The following is a 19,272-nucleotide window of genomic DNA, read 5'->3' as shown; positions in this document are numbered from 1 at the left end:
ATCTCGACCAGTACCTGCACACAGCTAACTCAGCTTTGATTTGTTCGTGTGATAATTGGCATGCTCTGAATTGGGATTAACGCATTTCGCATCCAGCTCTTGATTTCCACCATTGCTTGTGGTCTTTAATCAGGACTGAGTACTGTAGTACTGCCTCTCTGATTAATGGCACCCGGGGCTGAAATAGCTAGGTTTGTTGAACTTGGTCCTTAAACTAGCTTTTCTATGTAGTTAGAGCATTGTTTGAGAATTGAGGCACTTTGCTGAGTCATCAATTCCTTACCAGCGTCTTTTGGAACTTTTGGTGTTGAATTTTCACAAACTTTGAATCATGAAACATGCATGAATAATTCAGAATAACTATCATAAAGATGACTACACAGAGATTGAAATTCTCACAGGTTCTCGGGACATTTTGACGGATGTTTATCTGTAGATAAACATAGATATATTAATGGTTTGATAGGCATTACCTAGAAGTTGACCGATGACAAGATAGACACAATTTTTATGGAGAACAAATTCTTTAATACTGGGAAAAGCAAGGAATTATTATTAAAGTATTAAAGAAGTTGTTATCCATAAAAATTGTGTCTATCTTGATATATAAATGGTAACATACACATTCTGGGAACACCTTGGCAGACTTTGTTTTGGTACTGGTTCTGGAAAATAACTAGGGGTGTCATCTGTTGATAGTGAAATCAACATAAATGGATGAATGAATGTGAAGAAATTCTCAGGAGCCTTAGCTGGTTTAATTGGTACTGGTTCTTTTTAATAACTGAGGGTGCTATCTATAGCCTGTACAGTGAGCATGAATGTATGAATAAACGTGTACAAATTCCCTGGACATTAACTGACTTTTTATTAGTATTTGTGGTGATATCTTTTCAGTTAACTGTATGGCCAATCTGTAAGTTGGATTAATATATGTGTGAAAGTGTTTTTATGATAATAGGAGTATGTGGAGTGTATGACAAATCAGTAAGAAGTTGAAATACATAAAAAATACTCTGTATGATCTTTTCCATGGGCAAGGATGTTTTGGTGGCCATTTTTGTGGACAGCATGGAGAGTGAGGTTTATGGCGATGTGTGTTATGTACGGGAACAGTAGGGGGCACAATTTCACTGCAGCTTTAAAGAGAGCCTGTCAATGACAGTGGTGTGAGAAGTACACGGTGTGACAGCACACAATCAGGGGCTATTGTCACACATACAGGCTCCACACAGGGTTACAGGTTTCACTGACTTTGCTCAGGGAGGTCGCCAATCTACATGTACACTCTATATGCATGAGCTGTTCCAGAGTAATAAATTCTAATCGTTTTATTATGCAGGAATACATGTTAGAGTCTGAAAAAGCAATTATTTCACTTTGATCTGGTGTCGGAGTTATGTGTGCATTGATAAATTATGACATATTTTAGCATCAGAGTGCAGAGATGTAAGGAAGAACTTAAGTAGTCTTACACAGTCAAATTATCGTTCCAGGTTGTGCAAATAGTTCCACAATATACAGGTTGTCTTTGATTTTGATTTTCTATTTTATCATAGTTTTGTATTGGGACATAAGTGTTTCTTGTTTAAATGTGTGAGGAATTGATTTATGAGAAAGGGTTTCACCCTAGCTGATGTACGATCAGTGACGGCTATGCATGAAAACAACATGAATACAATCTACGCCAACAAAAACATTGTACACGAGTTTACACACATTACAAACATAATCGCCTGAACCACAATATATTATATCCCTTTTTTACCATGCAGACACCCATTCCGTAATACCATCTGCAATTATCGCCACTTACATGTTCGTTTTTGTCACTTATTTTCTCGCTGTGGGAAGAGGTGTAAAGGGGAGATAATGTTTTGCTTTCTGTTCATATTTATGACATGTCGAAACAGTTTTTGTGTTTTATCAGGAATAATCTGCCCTGTACAAATTAGTGTTGACATAAAAGAGTTGGTAGGAAGGTTATCGCCAGTTGTTATGTTAATAAAACTGCCAGTTTGAAAAAACACATGTACTCTCCCTGTAGCACGACCACACAGCTTGTATTTGCCTGGTAAAAACTTTACGGTTGAATTCTGCCAATACCAAAAAATAAATTTGATTTGTTAAGTGCAGCTTTCTTTACATATTTCTTTATGGGCTGAATTCACAGCAAATGTTTACTTTCAAAGTTACACCTCTTTCTTAACATGCTTAAAATATTAATAGAAGAATAATTTCAATTTCAATTTACAAATTTACAACTGAAATCCTGCCTCCAAAATTATATTGGTTGTGATTCTACTAATAGAGGCACAGAGAACAATAACCTGTCAGCAAAGACTTTTTATCCCATTGATTCTCCTTATATATTCATTATGAACTGCCGACTCTAAAAGTTATAGCCAGACAGGGAGACTGTTTCACCACGGACACCTCTGACCAATGAAAAGTTAAAAATGGGGTTATAATTATTAATTACCAGGCGTAAGTCAGGGTGATACCTAAAGCTAACAAGGGGATATCTGTCTTATCAGCTCATCTAAAGGAGGGAGCACAAGCGTAGGTACTAGAGAGTTGCCCATTTTCGCCATACAAGTCGTTCTTCACAGATTGGTATTGTCCCAATGTTTACACAGTGATAAAGTTGTGCAACCTTACCCTCAACCTGTGGCAAATGTCTATTTATCAGCTTCACGTCTTTCTCCGCCAACCGGTGACATGTCCTTGCCCTATAATACAGGTTTGGGGCCCCAGTAGAGTAGGAAGGGCAGCTGATATGGATATGTAATAATGGGTATCAGATACCCCGGCTGGCTTAAAGGCTCCGGTTGTTACAAATAGTTTGACAAAACAAACCCATTTTCGGGTAAACTCATGCATGCGTGCTCATAGTGTGGTATTTAACATAGAAATTAATGGCGGAAAAACTGTTGTTTGGTGATAAATGTTTGCAAAGTTTTCAATATGGGCGACGATAATGCCTACAGACATGCAAGAAAAAATCCGAGGCATTGCGACCAGGTTTAGAGTGGTGTTCCATTTCGTGAGTTAACCACCCCGAAATCCCCTTGACACCACCCATCCAGGTCTTTCATTTCCTGGATAAAATTACACATTATTTCAGGATTTAAGTTTTGATAAGACTGTGCTATGCGTGGCAAATGTGTGGCATCAGGCAACAGGTGATTTATGAGGACAATTTCTGTGAAAATAAAATCATGTTTTGGGTTTTTAAAAAAAATAATTAAGTTACATTGAGCAACTTGGCTAAGAATTTTATTTGTAATTTCACCTTTTTTTTCATTTAGGAAAATACAATAATATGATTCTGGTTTCAATAATTGTTTTACCATGTTTAATAGGGATCTTCTATTTCACCAGCAAGCTGACAATTTGTTTATATGTGTATAATGATAAATATTTACATTAAGTTGTTAATACTTTGTAACCCTGTTTCTTTGTATACTCAACAAAAGAAGTTAGGGTCATGAATATTTTAGACTCGTGAAGATCTGGGGTAGAATAGGTCTTCAGCAACCCATGCTTGCCGTAAAAGGCGACTATGCTTGTCGTAAAAGGCGACTAACGGGATCGGGTGGTCAGGCTCGCTGACTTGGTTGATGCATATCATCGTATCCCAATTGCGTGGATCGATGCTCATGATGTAAATCACTGGATTGTCTGGTCCACACTTGATTATTTACAGACTGCCGTCATATAGCTGGAATATTGCTGAGTGCGGTGTAAAACAACAAACAAACAAACAAACAAACAAACAAACAAAACATGAATATTTTTGGGATATTGTGTGCTCAGTCTTCACTAAAAAAATATCCCTAAAAATATTTAGGATCCGTAACTTTTTTTGTTCAGTATATAATGCTGTTCATTTACTGAAATTCTATTTCTTCCTTTCCAGAGACCTTGGCAACAATGACATCAAGTTTATAAACAACACTGTCCTACATAATCTGTCGTCTCTTCAAATTCTGTAAGTATAGCTTCTATTTGCAATGCTTTTAGTTAGAATCTCCTTTACCTACTTAAAGAGAAAAGAATCCATTTCTGAACCAAAAAAAACGTTTCAAGCTACACGTCTCATGGACAAAGTAAGAGTTCAACGTTTTGTTAATTCTTCAACTCGAAATGGAAATTTCTCTTTCAAATCAGCATTGGGGCATCTTTGTTGATCTTCTGTTTTCGAGATGTATTGATTTCTAATGTTTAACTGGAGTATTATTTGGGAGCAGTTAATCTAATTGGTATTATTAGCAAGACAGAATAGATCTCTAAAAGCTTTTGGCTAAAATCGAAATGTCTTGACGTGTAACTGGGTTGACAGAATAGTTGTTATGCAAACCGCAACTTCTGATGATTTTATTTTGGTCGCTTTTCAGTTAGTTGTGTTTTTTAAGCTTGATAAATGTCATAACATGGCGTATGTTCTGTTCCAGAAAACTCAACTACAATAAACTAAGCGAGGTCCCTGTGATGTCGACAAATTCAAGTTTAACAGAATTAGCATTGTAAGTATAATTGATGGATAGCGCCCCCAACATATGGGATAATTAATATTGGTTAATTCAGGCATCACAGTTTAGTTCAAATGCCAGTCAAAAAGTGTTTTGACAAATCACCGGAACTTTGTCCCCACGACACCGATCTAATGATTCACGCTAAAGAAGGGCTTACATGCAGCAAATCAAAGACCGTTCCTGCTGCTTTCTACCCAGTGTTACCTGGATGGTTAACGATGTATGTACCTGGCAGGTGTGTGGACAGGCATGGGGGACACTCAATGGCGACGCCGGGACCGTCAGAAATTGGCCCCCTGCCTCAGTCACTATGGTACCGGGTTTACCTCACTAACACCTCAGCCGTACTTGTAGATAAATCTCACTCTGCTTGTGATAAATGCTTCTTTGGCTTCTAGAGGAACGCTTGTTCAGTCAGATAACTCTGACCTGTGGCCGGCAGGCAGAGATAGCGCACGCTTTTTTACTAACAACATGAGAGTTTAGCACGCTCAACGTGCTTCCAAAGGCCCTGGTTTGAGCACTTGGGATTTGGGCAATACCTGGCCTCATAATTTATTAAGCTTAATATTTGCTACATGCGGTTGTGAGGATGGGATGGCAGTTATTAATACTGCACTGACGTGTACCCCTAGTATTTGAGTAAGGGAATTAGGGCTTGAATCACAGCGACGATCAAACCTTAGATTAACAGATTGCTGATCTGAAAACTCTTCCTGACAGATTCTGCCATTAGGCCATTTCTCACCTATGCGCTTTAACAGATTAAGACATTTTTGGATTGTTGAATCATTTAGGTAACATACCCGTGACATTTGATGGGGCAAGTTGCAAAAATATTTGTTCAGCTCTCTGTTCTTCAGCTAATCATAGCCTTACAAGACTCACTCCCAGATATTCTTTCTGGTGATTATTTGCCCAGTCTTTGGCTGCAAATGAAAAACGCCACGTGAAAATTTCAGAAATTACAAAATTATCTGAGTTGTATCACATATTGCTGCCGAGCAGGGCCAGGTGTGAACCGCTCAACGATGCTTTGTTTAAAGATGCCCAAACACAGCATCCGTCCAGTCAGGCAAAATCTGCATTGAAGGTGGGGATCAAGCATTGAAGATTGGAGGGGGGGAAGAGAGCGCACAGGACAAGTTTGAAGATGGGGGAGAGAGAGTACAGGGTTAGCTTGAAGATGTGGGAGGGGGAGAGGGCACAGGGCTAGCTTGAAGATGGGGGCGAGAGAGCACAGGGCTAGCTTGAAGATGGGGGAGCCATCAGGGTTAACTCTCACATCTGTCAAAATACACTACTGTATTTTGGGTAGCGGGCGAGGAAGACCCAACGCACCAGTCACGGTGCTCCCTCCCTAAACACAGATTGTGTTGCGGTGTTAACACACTTTTTTCGCTTGACACATTGAAGTTGTAAAACACGTTCCCCTGAATTTCTCATTTGTCCATACCATCCTCTTTCATGCTGTGAAGTGGTTCAGGACTTGTTCCGTGACTCTGCAGAACCGTTCTTGATCTGAGAGGAAATGGTTTCGACTTTGGTGAACTGCTCTCGTTGATCATGGGCCAAACTAATTAGAGCAGTTAGTAATTTACATATGCTGTGCAAACTCTTGATGAGGACTGAATGGGTTTTAAGAAAAAGGGAGTTTTTTTCAATAAATCATGTGATGCGTAATATCAGGAATTGCTGATAATTGACAAGGTACTTATTGCACTCTTGTAACCATAGCATTGGTCGTTATTTTCAAAAGGGTTTATTAATTTATTTTTGAAAAAGTTTCAAAATTTATGTTTACGATAATATTCAAACTTGTACAGATCTTGAAATTCATGACAGCAGACTAATTTCTTTATTTGTATGACCATTCTTAGTGAAGCTTGGGGGTCATGTTTGATTTGCGAAGCTGTTAGTGATTTAATAACAAGTTTCATATGCTCCTCTGGTCTGATATCTTGGCAATGTGTTCCATGTGCTCTTAGTTACATATGCTGTTAGTTACATATGCTCTTAATTACATATGCTGTTAATTACTGTGGGTTGTGCCTGTGTGCATGGGTACTAATTGCAGGCATATTCTTTGAACAGCTGATTAACTTGGGCGCATGTTAATGGCCAGTCTATGGTGTACAAAGTATGCATGCTATCTCGCGGTGACACGACCCGTGAAGATCCGGGGTAGAACAGGTCTTCAGCAACCCATGCTTGCCGTAAAAGACGACTATGCTTGTTGTAAAGGACAACAGATTGGATCGGGCGCGCTGACTTGGTTGATGCATGTCATCGTATCCCAGTTGCGTGGATCGATGCTCATGATGTCAATCACTGGATTGTCTGGTCCATACACGATAAGTTAATAACATTAATACTTTTCCGTTTTTCTCAAGGAACCACAATGCTATCAACACGTTGAATCCAGAGGCATTCCAGTCAATGCCAAACTTGAAGACGCTGGAGTTGAATTACAATGAAATCATGGATTTACCTCTTGGGACTTTTCCTGCCAAGTCAAAGCTGGAGAAATTGTAAGTATGATGGGAAATATTAATCATAATACACAAAACAATGGTGCATATTTGTGGGGGAGCTGGGATTTGGGGATTTTATAAAAAAAATAATAGATTGCCCGAAAGTTCTTGACAAAAATAATCATGCTTTCAACTGTTGAAAAAAAAAAAATTGCCTGCCACAAAAAAAAAATTTGTTGAAAGGTGTTTTTCTTGATGAAAATATTCAGGCTCATTGTTTTAATTGTAAAAAATATCTGGTTTTGTAGCTTTATTTGAAACAACATCGAACCTCAATACACATGGTCTATCCCTGAAGTCTTCCCCTTTCATCGGGTTGTTCAGGGATGCAATTTTTGTGTGGATCTGCAGATTTCATTACTTCACTAGTGATAATACTGTACAATATAGGGGAGCAGCGGGGTAGCCAAGTGGTACGAGCGTTCGCTCGTCAGGCCGAAGACCCGGGTTTGATTCCCGACATAGGTACAATATGTGAAGCCCATTTGTGGTGTCCCCCGCCGTGATATTGCTGGAATATTGCTAAAAGCTGCGTAAAACCATACTCACTCACTCACTCTCCATATATATGGGTACAATGTGTGAAGCCCATTTCTGGAATATATGCTGGAATATTGCTAAAAGTGGCATAAAACCAGCATAAAACCACACTCGCTCACTCACATTACAATATATGAATGAATCTCGTTGTCCCCTGAACCTCCTCCTAACTGTCAGTGTTTTTGGAAGAAAAAACATTCACATCCCTGGATATCAAGGAAAAGCAGGATTGTTTAGATTGATGCATGGAGACAGTCTTGATATTTTCATTACGTAACTATACACCTGATATGTAATTTTTATGAGAGTTGGCCATGGAGGTTGGAGCCCTTGACAACCGACAATTTTACATGCAAGCACCCAGGTCTCTGATATTGGCAAAGACTGTCACAAGTCGAATATAGGAGCTTTTGAAATGCTCCACTGTATCGTATCAGGCTGAAGGGTGGATGTAAAAAGCATGACCTAATATGGATCCAAGTTTTTACAAAACCCACTGAATAATGGATCACTTATCAAGATACACGCATGTATTCTGTCCATGCATGATACGATGTGATATCTAAATCAGTGCACTTTATAGCCTGTGTTTGTTGGTCAGTCGTGTTAAACTCTATTTCTCTCTTCCAGGTTTTTAAATAATAATCGTATAGTGAGCCTAGAGCTGGGGTCCTTTGTTAATGTGACATCCCTGGAGTGGCTGAAACTCAACAAGAACAAGCTGATGGAGATTCAGAAGCACCAGTTTGTCAACCTGACGAACCTCAAAACACTGTGAGTACCACACCATGTTTCCCTGTGCATCACAAACAACTACATTATTCCCACCCAAACCCTCTTCTTCAGGTCAGGATTCAAATCCCAATGATCAAAGCTCTGTTCTTTTGAATAATCAGAGTTACATGAAATTGTGGAACTTTGCGTAAACTCTCCCATATCATTCACATCATTCTCTGAAAGCTGCGTGTAATTTGTTTTCTTCATTTTAGCTTGTGCATAAAAGAAACCTCCAATCTTTGGTTTTTTAAAAATGCAGGTTGATGAAAGTGTGATTAAAAATGCCACTACCTTTTTTGGTGCAGTCTCAAAGGTTCCTTCACTAATCGGTCATTGCACTATTTTTCTTTGTGATTTGTACGCTACTCAGCACAAAACAAACAGAGGTTTGCTAAATTAGAGAGGCTTTCCTGTAAACTTAATTGTGTCTTGAAGCCATGACACTATGCGCTTTGTTTTTATTTCGTTAACTTTGTAAACAGAGATGAAAAACACAACTTTAACGTATATTTCACAAGCCTTATCAACCTCAAAATTTGCTGCAAATTTTTTAACTTGTGTTTCAAACACGCATACTCCATCTTCAATATCTATGGTTCCATAACCCATATCTCCTTAAGTGTGCAATATTGATGGAAGCTGTGACAGACTTCTGGTGTTTTGCTGGTACTGTTGTAAATCACTTGATTAACATAAGCTATACAATTTGTGTTGCTTGCGTTTAATCGCTATAAGCATCTTGGCTGTATAATGAAATTCAGGTTTCTCTGTCCGTCAAATGAGCTTCTTTTTTCATAGCTTTGCAAAGCCATTCTGGTGGAATAAAAAACCTGTGGTATTATGTAAGGGGCTATTTGTTGAACCCCATCAAGGCGATTAATCATCAGTGAATATTAGATGGAAAACAGGACTATTACAGACAAGTCTAGTGAAATGGCTCTTGCAAGATCTCATGATGATTGAAGCTGAATTACTAAAGAAGGGTTTATATCTGGAGTGTGTGTGCTATTATCATGCAAATTGACAAGCTTTACGTGAAATGAGGGTTTGAAACTAATCGTTCCTATGACAGTCATTAGCAATCGGGAGTGTCACGTGGGACATTATATGTATCGGAACACGTCAGACCAGAATGGCCTTCATTGGCTGAAGCTGTTATCCACAGATTCGGTAATGGCGACGACGGTTCTTTGGCATTTTTGACGCGTTGACCCTCAAACATGCACATCAGCATCAATAAAGTCTCGTTTGCCAATCAATATCGGGAATGAATCCTGTGGCAAAGCAGGAGGCAATTTGGGGCGGCCTGTTGAGACTGAAGACCGAGCTATGTATGTGGGATATGAAACTGATCTGGTTGATAACCATTGTATGAGCCACTCGCGTTATTGCGATCTCAGTTTGTTGTAGAGCTCCCAGTTTGACATTCACATCACGTTTTTTGATAGAAGTTCTTGTCAGCGCTTTTTGCCAATGTTTGTATAAAAATTCACATCTGATCTACCAGGGAACATCATCAACAAAGTATGGAAATAATCAATGATATTGCGGCTGTTTTTTTGGGTTCTGACATCAGTAACCTTGGTGTTTTCTACTGATTTTTGTAGCTAATTGACATGGAGTATTTCAAGGCATGTTCACACAAGGCCAGGTGTCTAATCGCTGGCGATGGATGCGGGATAGCTCTAATGTCAGCCATTATTTAATCATATATGGAAATTATAGGAACTGTTTATATAATAATATAATAATTTGATGCAGGTGTTCAAGAAAGGGCAATTCCGCATGATACATTAATAATAATTCCCAAATATATGCCTCAAATTGACTGAAGAGTAAATGTCACTATCAGTCTATCTTTTCAGAAAAAAATAACCTGAACTTTCCCAGATATTTTTAAAACTTTATTCTCCTAATCTCACCAAACAGTGACATTATCACACGAGCCATTTTCCATACAAAGTGCACGAATTTGATATCAGTTATCGGAATTATATGTTACAGATGTTCCAGTATTTAAAATGTCTTCTGTAAATACAGTCAATCTGCATATGATATGATTCTGGCTTTCTACGGAGACCCACTGCAGCAGTTTTAAGGGAAAATAAACTCCATCCAACACTGCTTTGAATGATTCTAATTCTGAGAAAGGTCAAAGTTGCCTAGGATATTTGTTGTTTGATCTGAGATCCAGATTGAGGTCAGAGTTCCAGCGTTGACCCACAGTGAGTAGCCGGTCACTGTTGACTGACTAGTAGTGTTATAGAGAGAAACCCAAGCCAGGCAGCGAACACCTGTGTGATTTATAGAAGCCGAGTACACAACCCTCTTTTAATACACCCTCATTATAAGGCAATTATCGTATTGTGTAGCTGTGAGGGAATTTGATGAGGATATTTATGTTGATATTATTAGTGAAATCAAATATGATGTTTGCCGAGTGAAATTGTTAAGAAATCGCTCTTCCAGACCCTGATTCGTGCTATTTTTGTTTTCTAATTGTATAATCGTCAAAGGCTTGTCTGTAATTTACACAAGGTGCTTGATCGTAAGGGAAAGTTTTGAATATAATTATTGCTATTTTCTCTCCAAATGGCTAACTTGAATGCAAGTATGTTTATTAAATCATATGCATGTGATTAAGGGGTGTGGTTTCTGTTGAGATGAGTGCATCAAGTGCAACAGAGATCTTATTTCCGCACCCATTCATAATTCTTTGATGGGAAATAATACATACATTATTGTCACAAATATGTTTTCTTTCAGTGAATTAACGAGAAATCGAATACAGAAGGTGGAAGGTCTTGCATTTGCTGGATTGAAACATTTAAAAGTGCTGAAGCTTAAGAAAAACGCCCTGTCCAACCTGATGGATGGTGCTTTCTACGGCTTGGAGAAAGTGGAGACACTGTGAGTTGTACTCAGTTTTGTCCTTGTGTGTGTGGATGTTTGACATCACTATCAGCTAGACCTATGTTGTGTGTATGGCTTGGAGAAAGTGGAGACACTGTGAGTTGTACTCAGTTTTGTCCTTGTGTGTGTGGATGTTTGACATCACTATCAGCTAGACCTATGTTGTGTGTATGGCTTGGAGAAAGTGGAGACACTGTGAGTTGTACTCAGTTTTGTCCTTGTGTGTGTGGATGTTTGACATCACTATCAGCTAGACCTATGTTGTGTGTATGGCTTGGAGAAAGTGGAGACACTGTGAGTTGTACTCAGTTTTGTCCTTGTGTGTGTGGATGTTTGACATCACTATCAGCTAGACCTATGTTGTGTGTATGGCTTGGAGAAAGTGGAGACACTGAGTTGTACTCAGTTTTGTCCTTGTGTGTGTGGATGTTTGACATCACTATCAGCTAGACCTATGTTGTGTGTATGGCTTGGAGAAAGTGGAGACAATGTGAGTTGTACTCAGTTTTGTCCTTGTGTGTGTGGATGTTTGACATCGCTATCAGCTAGACCTATGTTGTGTGTTGTTTAACGCCGCACTCAGCAATATTCCAGCTGTATGACGGCGGTCTGTAAATAATCAAGTCTGGATCAGACAATTCAGTGATTGACATCATGAGCATCGATCCAAGCAATTGGGATCAATAACATGCATCAACCAAGTCAGAGCGCCTGACCACCTGATCCCGTTAGTCGCCTCTTACGACAAGCATAGTCGCCTTTTACGGCAGGCATGGGTTGCTGAAGGCCTGTTTAACCCCGGATGTTCACAGGTCTAGACCTATGCTACAAGCAGAGACCAGTAAAGTGCTGAGTCTCCACCGGACAAACCAGTGTTGTGTGGTATAAGGAGCCATCGGATTCAACAGGGTACAAATGACATTTCGTCACCTAGACATTTTATGTGTGTGTGTGAGTTGGGTTTAACGCCGCTTTTAACAGTATTCCAGTTATATCGCGGCGTGTCAGCTTAATGTGGGAGGAAAGCCCAAAGTGATGCAGGTCTCGGACGTTTACCACTTCGGTGAAACCCACAAGCACGGGTATGGTGCTGACAAACCTAGAAACATAATCGGGTATATATTTTTGCAATATTTTCAAACTTCTAATAAAGTTGTGTCTGCGTTTCAGGCTGCTCGACCACAACAACATCTCCAGCGTGCAGAAACGATGGCTGTATGGACTTGAGTCAATCAAACAGATGTGAGTATACTTGTACTATTCTACATTAAAAGTGTATATTCATAGCATCTGAAAAAGCAACATTTGAGGAATAGTTGATCATTAGATTATTTGGTTGGTTGGTTTGTTGTTTAACGCCGCACTCAGCAATATTCCAGCTATATGACGGCGGTCTGTAAGTAATCAAGTCTGGACCAGACAATCCAGTGATTGATATCATGAGCATCAATTTTTCCCAGTTTTACTTCCAGTAGCACAATATGATCAATAAAGTAAATAGATACTAAGATTTAATAATCAATGATCAGATTGAATTAATTAACCTCACAAAAACTATGAATAAATGTTACTGAATACCAGTAAGTGGATTTTGATTTTAGAAACAATATCACCATAACATTTTTTAAATATGTGTGCAATAAAAATATATTAAAAATTAAAAAATTATTAAATAAATACAAATAAATGCAATCTATTAGAGTATTTGCTGATGAAATAAACTTTTGGTTTAGATGATATCAAGGGTAGGACCACCTCATGTAGGACCATCCCGTGCATGTATGCGACGGTTTGAAGCATCCCAGCTCCTGTGAGGGCGTATGGAACTTGTGTTCTATGGACTATATCTAATCCCCTTACAATAGCTCAATCAAGCTGTACGCCAGCCTTTCGTTCTGTCCCAGATAACCTACCCAGCTTGCCTGCTTAATACCTTAGGAGATATACAATACAAAGTCGCTAGCACACAGAATAAAGAAAATCGTCCATGGTCCCCAGCCCTGTCACGGTATTTCCACACGTCTTGAAAGCTTATTTACGAATAAAAAGAAGAAATTGTATTCCCCTGTTCTGGATTTGGCCAGTGTGATGTTTCTGGGTGTTTGAGTCAAAACCAAGTGGAGACTACTTGAAGAAGGTGTCCAAGTCTAAACATGGGTAGTGAGTGTCTAATTGAAATCCATGTTTACCTACTGTGTAGGCATATTGGTGGGAAGTGCTTGGCAATATTGGGTATTGGATAAACGACTCTGTCGTGTAAATTCGCTGAACTACTTTCTGCCGTCTCAAGTGGAAGGTTATCCTTAAGGGTGGTGACCCAGCAAATGCTGTGAAATATGTGTAATAATATTGAAATTACTATACGTAAAGAAAAAATATGGAATAGGGGTTAAAATCGTAATTTTTGCCCCCCAATAATAAATAATAATAACTCAAGTGGTTTTTCGCTTGTTATTGGTTTAGAGTTTGTTAGTAGTTTTATCAAGGTAGTGTACCATTGACTGTGCACATCAATGCAAAGATGTTCATCACCAAGTATGTGGTAGAGTCTAATGGGTCTAGTGGGAGCCTGTCGTAGGGTAATGTGGAATTGGGCCGACAATAATTTAATTCAAAAGTGTGGAAAAAAAGCCAACAATTTTAAACCCACCCCTCAAAAAAAGGTCGGTCCCAAGAAGCATCGTTGATGAACATCTTGAGCCGACTTCACTATTAGAATACAGAACGTTGTGGAACTGTTAGGCTGTGTGAATGATTGAAGTGGGACGTAGGACTTCTTTTCTTTTTTTAAATATTGAAAACAAGTGTTGAGGGAGGAACACTTTATTTTCCCCACCAAGAATACCAACCAACACCTTGGCATACACTGAACCCGGCGTTTATTACAGTGTGAATTGTGGAGCAGGTATAACAGGCTGCTTCATATGCCGCGGGAAATTTGAATGTATTTCTTCATCGTCAATAAACATGACTGACATGCAGGTGTTAAAGTGAAGCATCCATGCCTGAGAAACATTTCCTTCTTTTTAAGCCTAAGTTGATAAGATTGCAAGCTAACAGGGGAAAACAATATGAGGGCTTATTTTGACAGTGTGTGAGTGATAACTTGCTAGCTGACTGGCCTGTGGAGAAGTAAAGACAATGACATGAGAGAGCCTCTGTTTAGGCTTAATTACGTCTCAAAGAGCTAAAGGAAGGTTGTATTGTTTCTATAATGAGGGGATTCTTGGTACCGTATTCAACGTAATAAGCGCCAAGGGTTGATCAATCTGAAGGAGTGCTAATTCGGATTGTTCACTGGCCAATATATTAGCAAATATCGCCGTGGGCACTTATTAGAGCGGGGCGCTTATTACGTCGAACACGGTGTTAGTGATTGGTTTCAACAGTATGTGCTTGTCTTCTGAAACTGTGGGAGAAGAGTGTAACAGTTCTGTACAGGGGGATATATTTCGCTGCTATAGGAAAATTGTTTTGTAAAGACATATAAAAAACAAAGGATGCAAGTATTAGTAAGGAGAACGTAGAATTGCAGAAAAAGGAAATGTTTTCTTCTTTTAGTTCTGGCTGAAGGAACCACAAGTTTTAAAGCCGTTGTTATGTTTATTGACACAAAGTTATTTATTATGTTTGGTTGGGCCTCAGTTTTTTTCCTTTAATGATGGAATAAGGTGCCCGAATATTTTCATGTGTACCATGTATCATACGACATCCTTACTATGAAGATATGTATAATATCGCTCTCTTACTATGAAGATATGTATAATATCACTCTCTTACTATGAAGATATGTATAATATTGCTCTCTTACTATGAAGATATGTATATTATCACTCTCTTACTATGAAGATATGTATAATATCACTCTCTTACTATGAAGATATGTATAATATCACTCTCTTACTATGAAGATATGTATATTATCACTCTCTTACTTTGAAGATATGTATATTATCACTCTCTTACTATGAAGATATATATATAATATTTCACCATTACTAAGAATATGTTTCATATCACACCGTTGCCATGGAGATGCAAATTGTAGCAACATTTAGAAGATAGGATAGGTCCTCTAGGAATTGTTGGCGTTCCATGATCTTTGAAACTGTTTAGTCTCATTTGCTTGAGTTGTTGGTATTCTCAAAGTTTTGGGTATTTGGGTATAAAGTAAATCCGACATCTGGGTTCCTGGTACTATATGGACAATGTCAATTGTTAGCTTGCACCAAGTTTTTGTTCAAACTTAAATGAAAAAGCAAGAAAACAAAAGAATTAGGAGACATTATAGCGAGCTGGGAGTTTGGACGTTAATGGTATATGTATTAGTGATGGTGGCTACATGTGGCGGCCATATTGTTGATGCTGTGCAGAGTTTCCACCTATGGAAAGGTCGGACGAGGGACTTTACACAACGTGCAGATGGTATACCAATATGGCTGCCACTGCAAAAATACACAGTGTCGTTGTTGGGTGTTGTACAAATCAGTGGCAGCTTTCATCGTGGGGTATTAGAACGAATAATTGGCCAGTCGATCTGTGTCACGTGTTGAACGACAGAATAATGAGTGTTTATGGGAGATCACTGCTCCATTGTTTGGATGAAGAAATGGAAATAGAGACTTTATTTTCAATATTCATTCCACAATTGAAAATAATAGATAACAAATGTTCTACCACTAATAAGCAATTTGAGAAGGTTATAACACCAATTTGAACATTTGGCTACGTTGCTTGTACAACAGTATAGATAAATAGCAGATATTTGGGTCAGATGAAAAGTTGAATTTAAATGAATTTGGATAAAAACGAAAAACAACAACAATAATAATAATATTAATAATAATAATAATAATAATCCTGTATATAGTGTGGACTGTACAAATGTGTGAGTCACATGTAGCCATGTAGTTAAAGTGTTCACTCATCTCACTAATTGTCAGGGTTTGATTCCTCCCGTGGGTACAGCCTACGTATGGTGTCACCAATTTTATCGAAGTTTCTTTGCTTTTCAGGACTCTATCACACAACAATATTCATGCTATTGAGCAGGACTGCTGGGGCTTCTGCAAGAAACTCACCAAGCTGTAAGTAACTTCTCACAGTTTTCACCTCTTGTTTTGGTTGTTGAGCACGTGCTACTGTGCTACTCTTGTACTGTGGGACTGCATGCGGTGTGCTGTTGGTTTTGTCGTAAGATGGTCTTAGCTGTAGTTGAGATACTTCTGAATAGTTAAAGATGTCCACTGTTGACTGTCTGATTTATGGCTTTGGTTAATTCGGCAGTCTGGTTTTACATCACATGATGTGCTGTGAGGCCTCTCAGATGCCTCAAGCCTTGATACTTCTTCGGGATGCCAACCTCACTCACTCACTCACTCACTCACTCACTCACTCACTCACTCACTCACTCACTCACTCACTCACTCACTCACTCACTCACTCACTCACTCACTCACTCACTCACTCACTCACTCACCATCCAATCCACATCGAGTGTATTTATTTGCATCTCAATTTAATATACTAAGTAACCAAGACCCATTTGCAATCCATAGCTAAATGCTTCGTTTGGGAAGTGACGTTCAGTGTTTCCAGGGTATTTGTCACAGTAGAATAAAGATAAAATGCCCTTGATGATCGAGGATGAACCCATCTTTGTCACCCCGCTGTAGCAGTTGTCCACTGTTGGCTGTCACTACCAGTTATGTCGAGTGTCACGTTAAGCCGTCAGTCAAGGCAGCATCGTAGGACACTGACTGCACACGGAGATCTTTGTATGACATGAATTTCTCGCATGAATGATTTTCTCATTGGATCCTAGTTTATTGTAAGTAGAAACTTTGATTGATAAGGAGAACATGTTATGAACTGTATGCCTGATTGATCGGGATTAATACCATTATCTGAGCTTAGATGCTTCCTCCATATGATTTACAATACGATTTATCTCTTGGTGGAAACTCTGCAAGATGATTTACGGGCGGCCATCTGCTGTCTTTCTCTCACCAGGGGGCGCATTGTGGATGAGACTCGTGAATGATACCTTCAGAGTTACTTTGACCTCAAAACGACAAATACGTGTATAACAAGAAAAGAATAGATGAAGAGGAATGGCTAAAAAAAAAATTCCTGATGAAATGCTTTAGTGTAGTGCTGTTTGTCGAGAAGATGTGTGATTTGTATACTCGGCTACTTCTTGGTTAGACAGGGTTGTAAAATATTGTGACAAATGTAATCATCATGAGTCTTGCAAATATTCACCCCCCCCCCCCCCCCCTCCCTCAACACCACCACCCCCATCCCCTTAGCCTTGGGCTCTACTTGGGCCAGTGACAATGGATTCATGGGCCTGCATGAATGACCCTCAATGTCGACTATTGAAAAGAGGCGCCAGCATCGAGCCTGTCCTGCCCTGTCAAAAGCTGACGACAATACCGGGAAAACACCAATAGAGGCGATCCAACAACAGGCTCCTCGTTCCTCCTAGCTTGTTTGTGGACTCTGTTATTTCTGAATTTATACTGTGGCTAACCCCAGCAGACCTTAGTCCTTTCAGCTCGGTGGTTGACTGCCATTCGACTACTTCAACTGTGTAATTTTTCTGGGGGGCACTGTATGAAAACAGTATTCATCCCAAAATTGATTAAAATGTGGAAGCTTCAGTGTAAGCTATTTTACTTACGATAAAGTAAGGGAATCTTGAATTATCCTAGAAAGCTGTATTGAATGTGCCTACTTTTTTGTAAAAAGTCTTGCAAGAATGGGTCAAAATGATCTCATGACGTCCTTGATTAAAAATAATCTTGAAGTTAGTTCCTAGGTTCTGAATGGAAGTGTAAGTCTTTTTAATTGGATTTTTAATTGTTTAATTATCACAAGTATACTCTTGTGTAATGGTTTCAGTTAATTGCAGAACCGTTTTCTAGTGGCTAGGCTTCTCCATGTTTTCAATGCAGAATTAGCCGACGCAAACACAGGCATATTTATCTAGTATCTGCATGTGAGAGTTGCATTTTGCCACAAGCCCACATAGAGTTTGAGTCAATACTAGCTGTTGGTTTAGATGGATTTGGGCTGAGGAGGGTGAGAAAAGTTGTCTCTGTGCTTCATTCCGACACTATGCAACAACCAACCAAATTTTGTTTTGCATACCGCTTCCGTTGTTGTGTGCTCCGTTGTGTGCTCCGATGTTTTGTTTTGATTCGACTGTGATTCGGAGAAACGGCTACACAATGAATAATGCAGATTTTGCCCTTTATTGTTTGTTTGTGTTTCCCTACAGATTCGTTTCTCAATCAGAATTTGTTATCTCAATCTGGAATTTGGAACAAAATTCAGTTTTAACAGTTGTGGGTATAATACAAAATGCGATCCTCAAAAACATATTCAAGACATTCAAACAAACTAAAAGTCATTTATTTCCTGCAAAGGAAGGGGCGTTCGCTCGTCACGCCGAAGACCCGGGTTCGATTCCCGACATGGGTACAATGTGTGAAGCCCTTTTCTGGTGTCCCCCGCCGTGATATTGCTGGAATATTGCTAAAAGCGGTATAAAACCATACTCACTCACTCACTCACTCACTCCTGCAAAGGAAAAATAAGGAAATGTGAAATTTGGATGAGCGTTGCACTGGTGATCTAGCCATCTTGTAAGCTGTAGTTCCAGAGAGCAGATTTAGGTTGGCACTTGGTTATCTCCCTGCATGACTACCTCTCCCCGGCATCAATTGATAAGTGGTCCAATACCATATGATCAAATATTTAACAGGCAAGATGTGAGGTTATTTTGTTAGATGGGATGGATGTCAAGAGATTTGCCAGAGATGCTGCAGGTGTAGTACGGCTCGTGGGAGTTTATGAATACATGATTTCAAACATGGCAAGAGTTATCTCAGCCTTTCGGGTCATTGCCACCCATGGACTACTCCTGCATGTTGTGGTGTGTAATTTTCAGATGTAGGCCCTCC

General features: G+C 39.2%; 1 protein-coding gene across 2 annotated transcripts in view; it reads left to right on the top strand.

The window, feature by feature from the left end:
* Positions 1 to 19,272, top strand: part of LOC124118148 (leucine-rich repeats and immunoglobulin-like domains protein 2) — a 47,254-nt gene that overhangs the window by 13,324 nt on the left and 14,658 nt on the right. For both annotated transcript variants that reach the window (XM_046480252.2, XM_046480253.2), the window contains exons 3-9: positions 3,923 to 3,994; positions 4,458 to 4,529; positions 6,932 to 7,069; positions 8,243 to 8,386; positions 11,156 to 11,299; positions 12,473 to 12,544; positions 16,318 to 16,389. In XM_046480252.2, coding sequence (XP_046336208.1) covers positions 3,923 to 3,994; positions 4,458 to 4,529; positions 6,932 to 7,069; positions 8,243 to 8,386; positions 11,156 to 11,299; positions 12,473 to 12,544; positions 16,318 to 16,389 — 714 coding nt within the window. The remainder of the gene's footprint in view (positions 1 to 3,922; positions 3,995 to 4,457; positions 4,530 to 6,931; positions 7,070 to 8,242; positions 8,387 to 11,155; positions 11,300 to 12,472; positions 12,545 to 16,317; positions 16,390 to 19,272) is intronic.

Source organism: Haliotis rufescens, unplaced genomic scaffold, assembly GCF_023055435.1.
Source record: "Haliotis rufescens isolate VD_foot unplaced genomic scaffold, xgHalRufe1.0.p SCAF_16, whole genome shotgun sequence".
In the NCBI taxonomy this organism is placed as follows: Eukaryota; Metazoa; Mollusca; class Gastropoda; order Lepetellida; family Haliotidae; genus Haliotis; species Haliotis rufescens.
The sequence above is the reverse complement of the archived record's forward strand: the minus strand, read 5'-3'. Positions and strand labels throughout refer to the sequence as shown.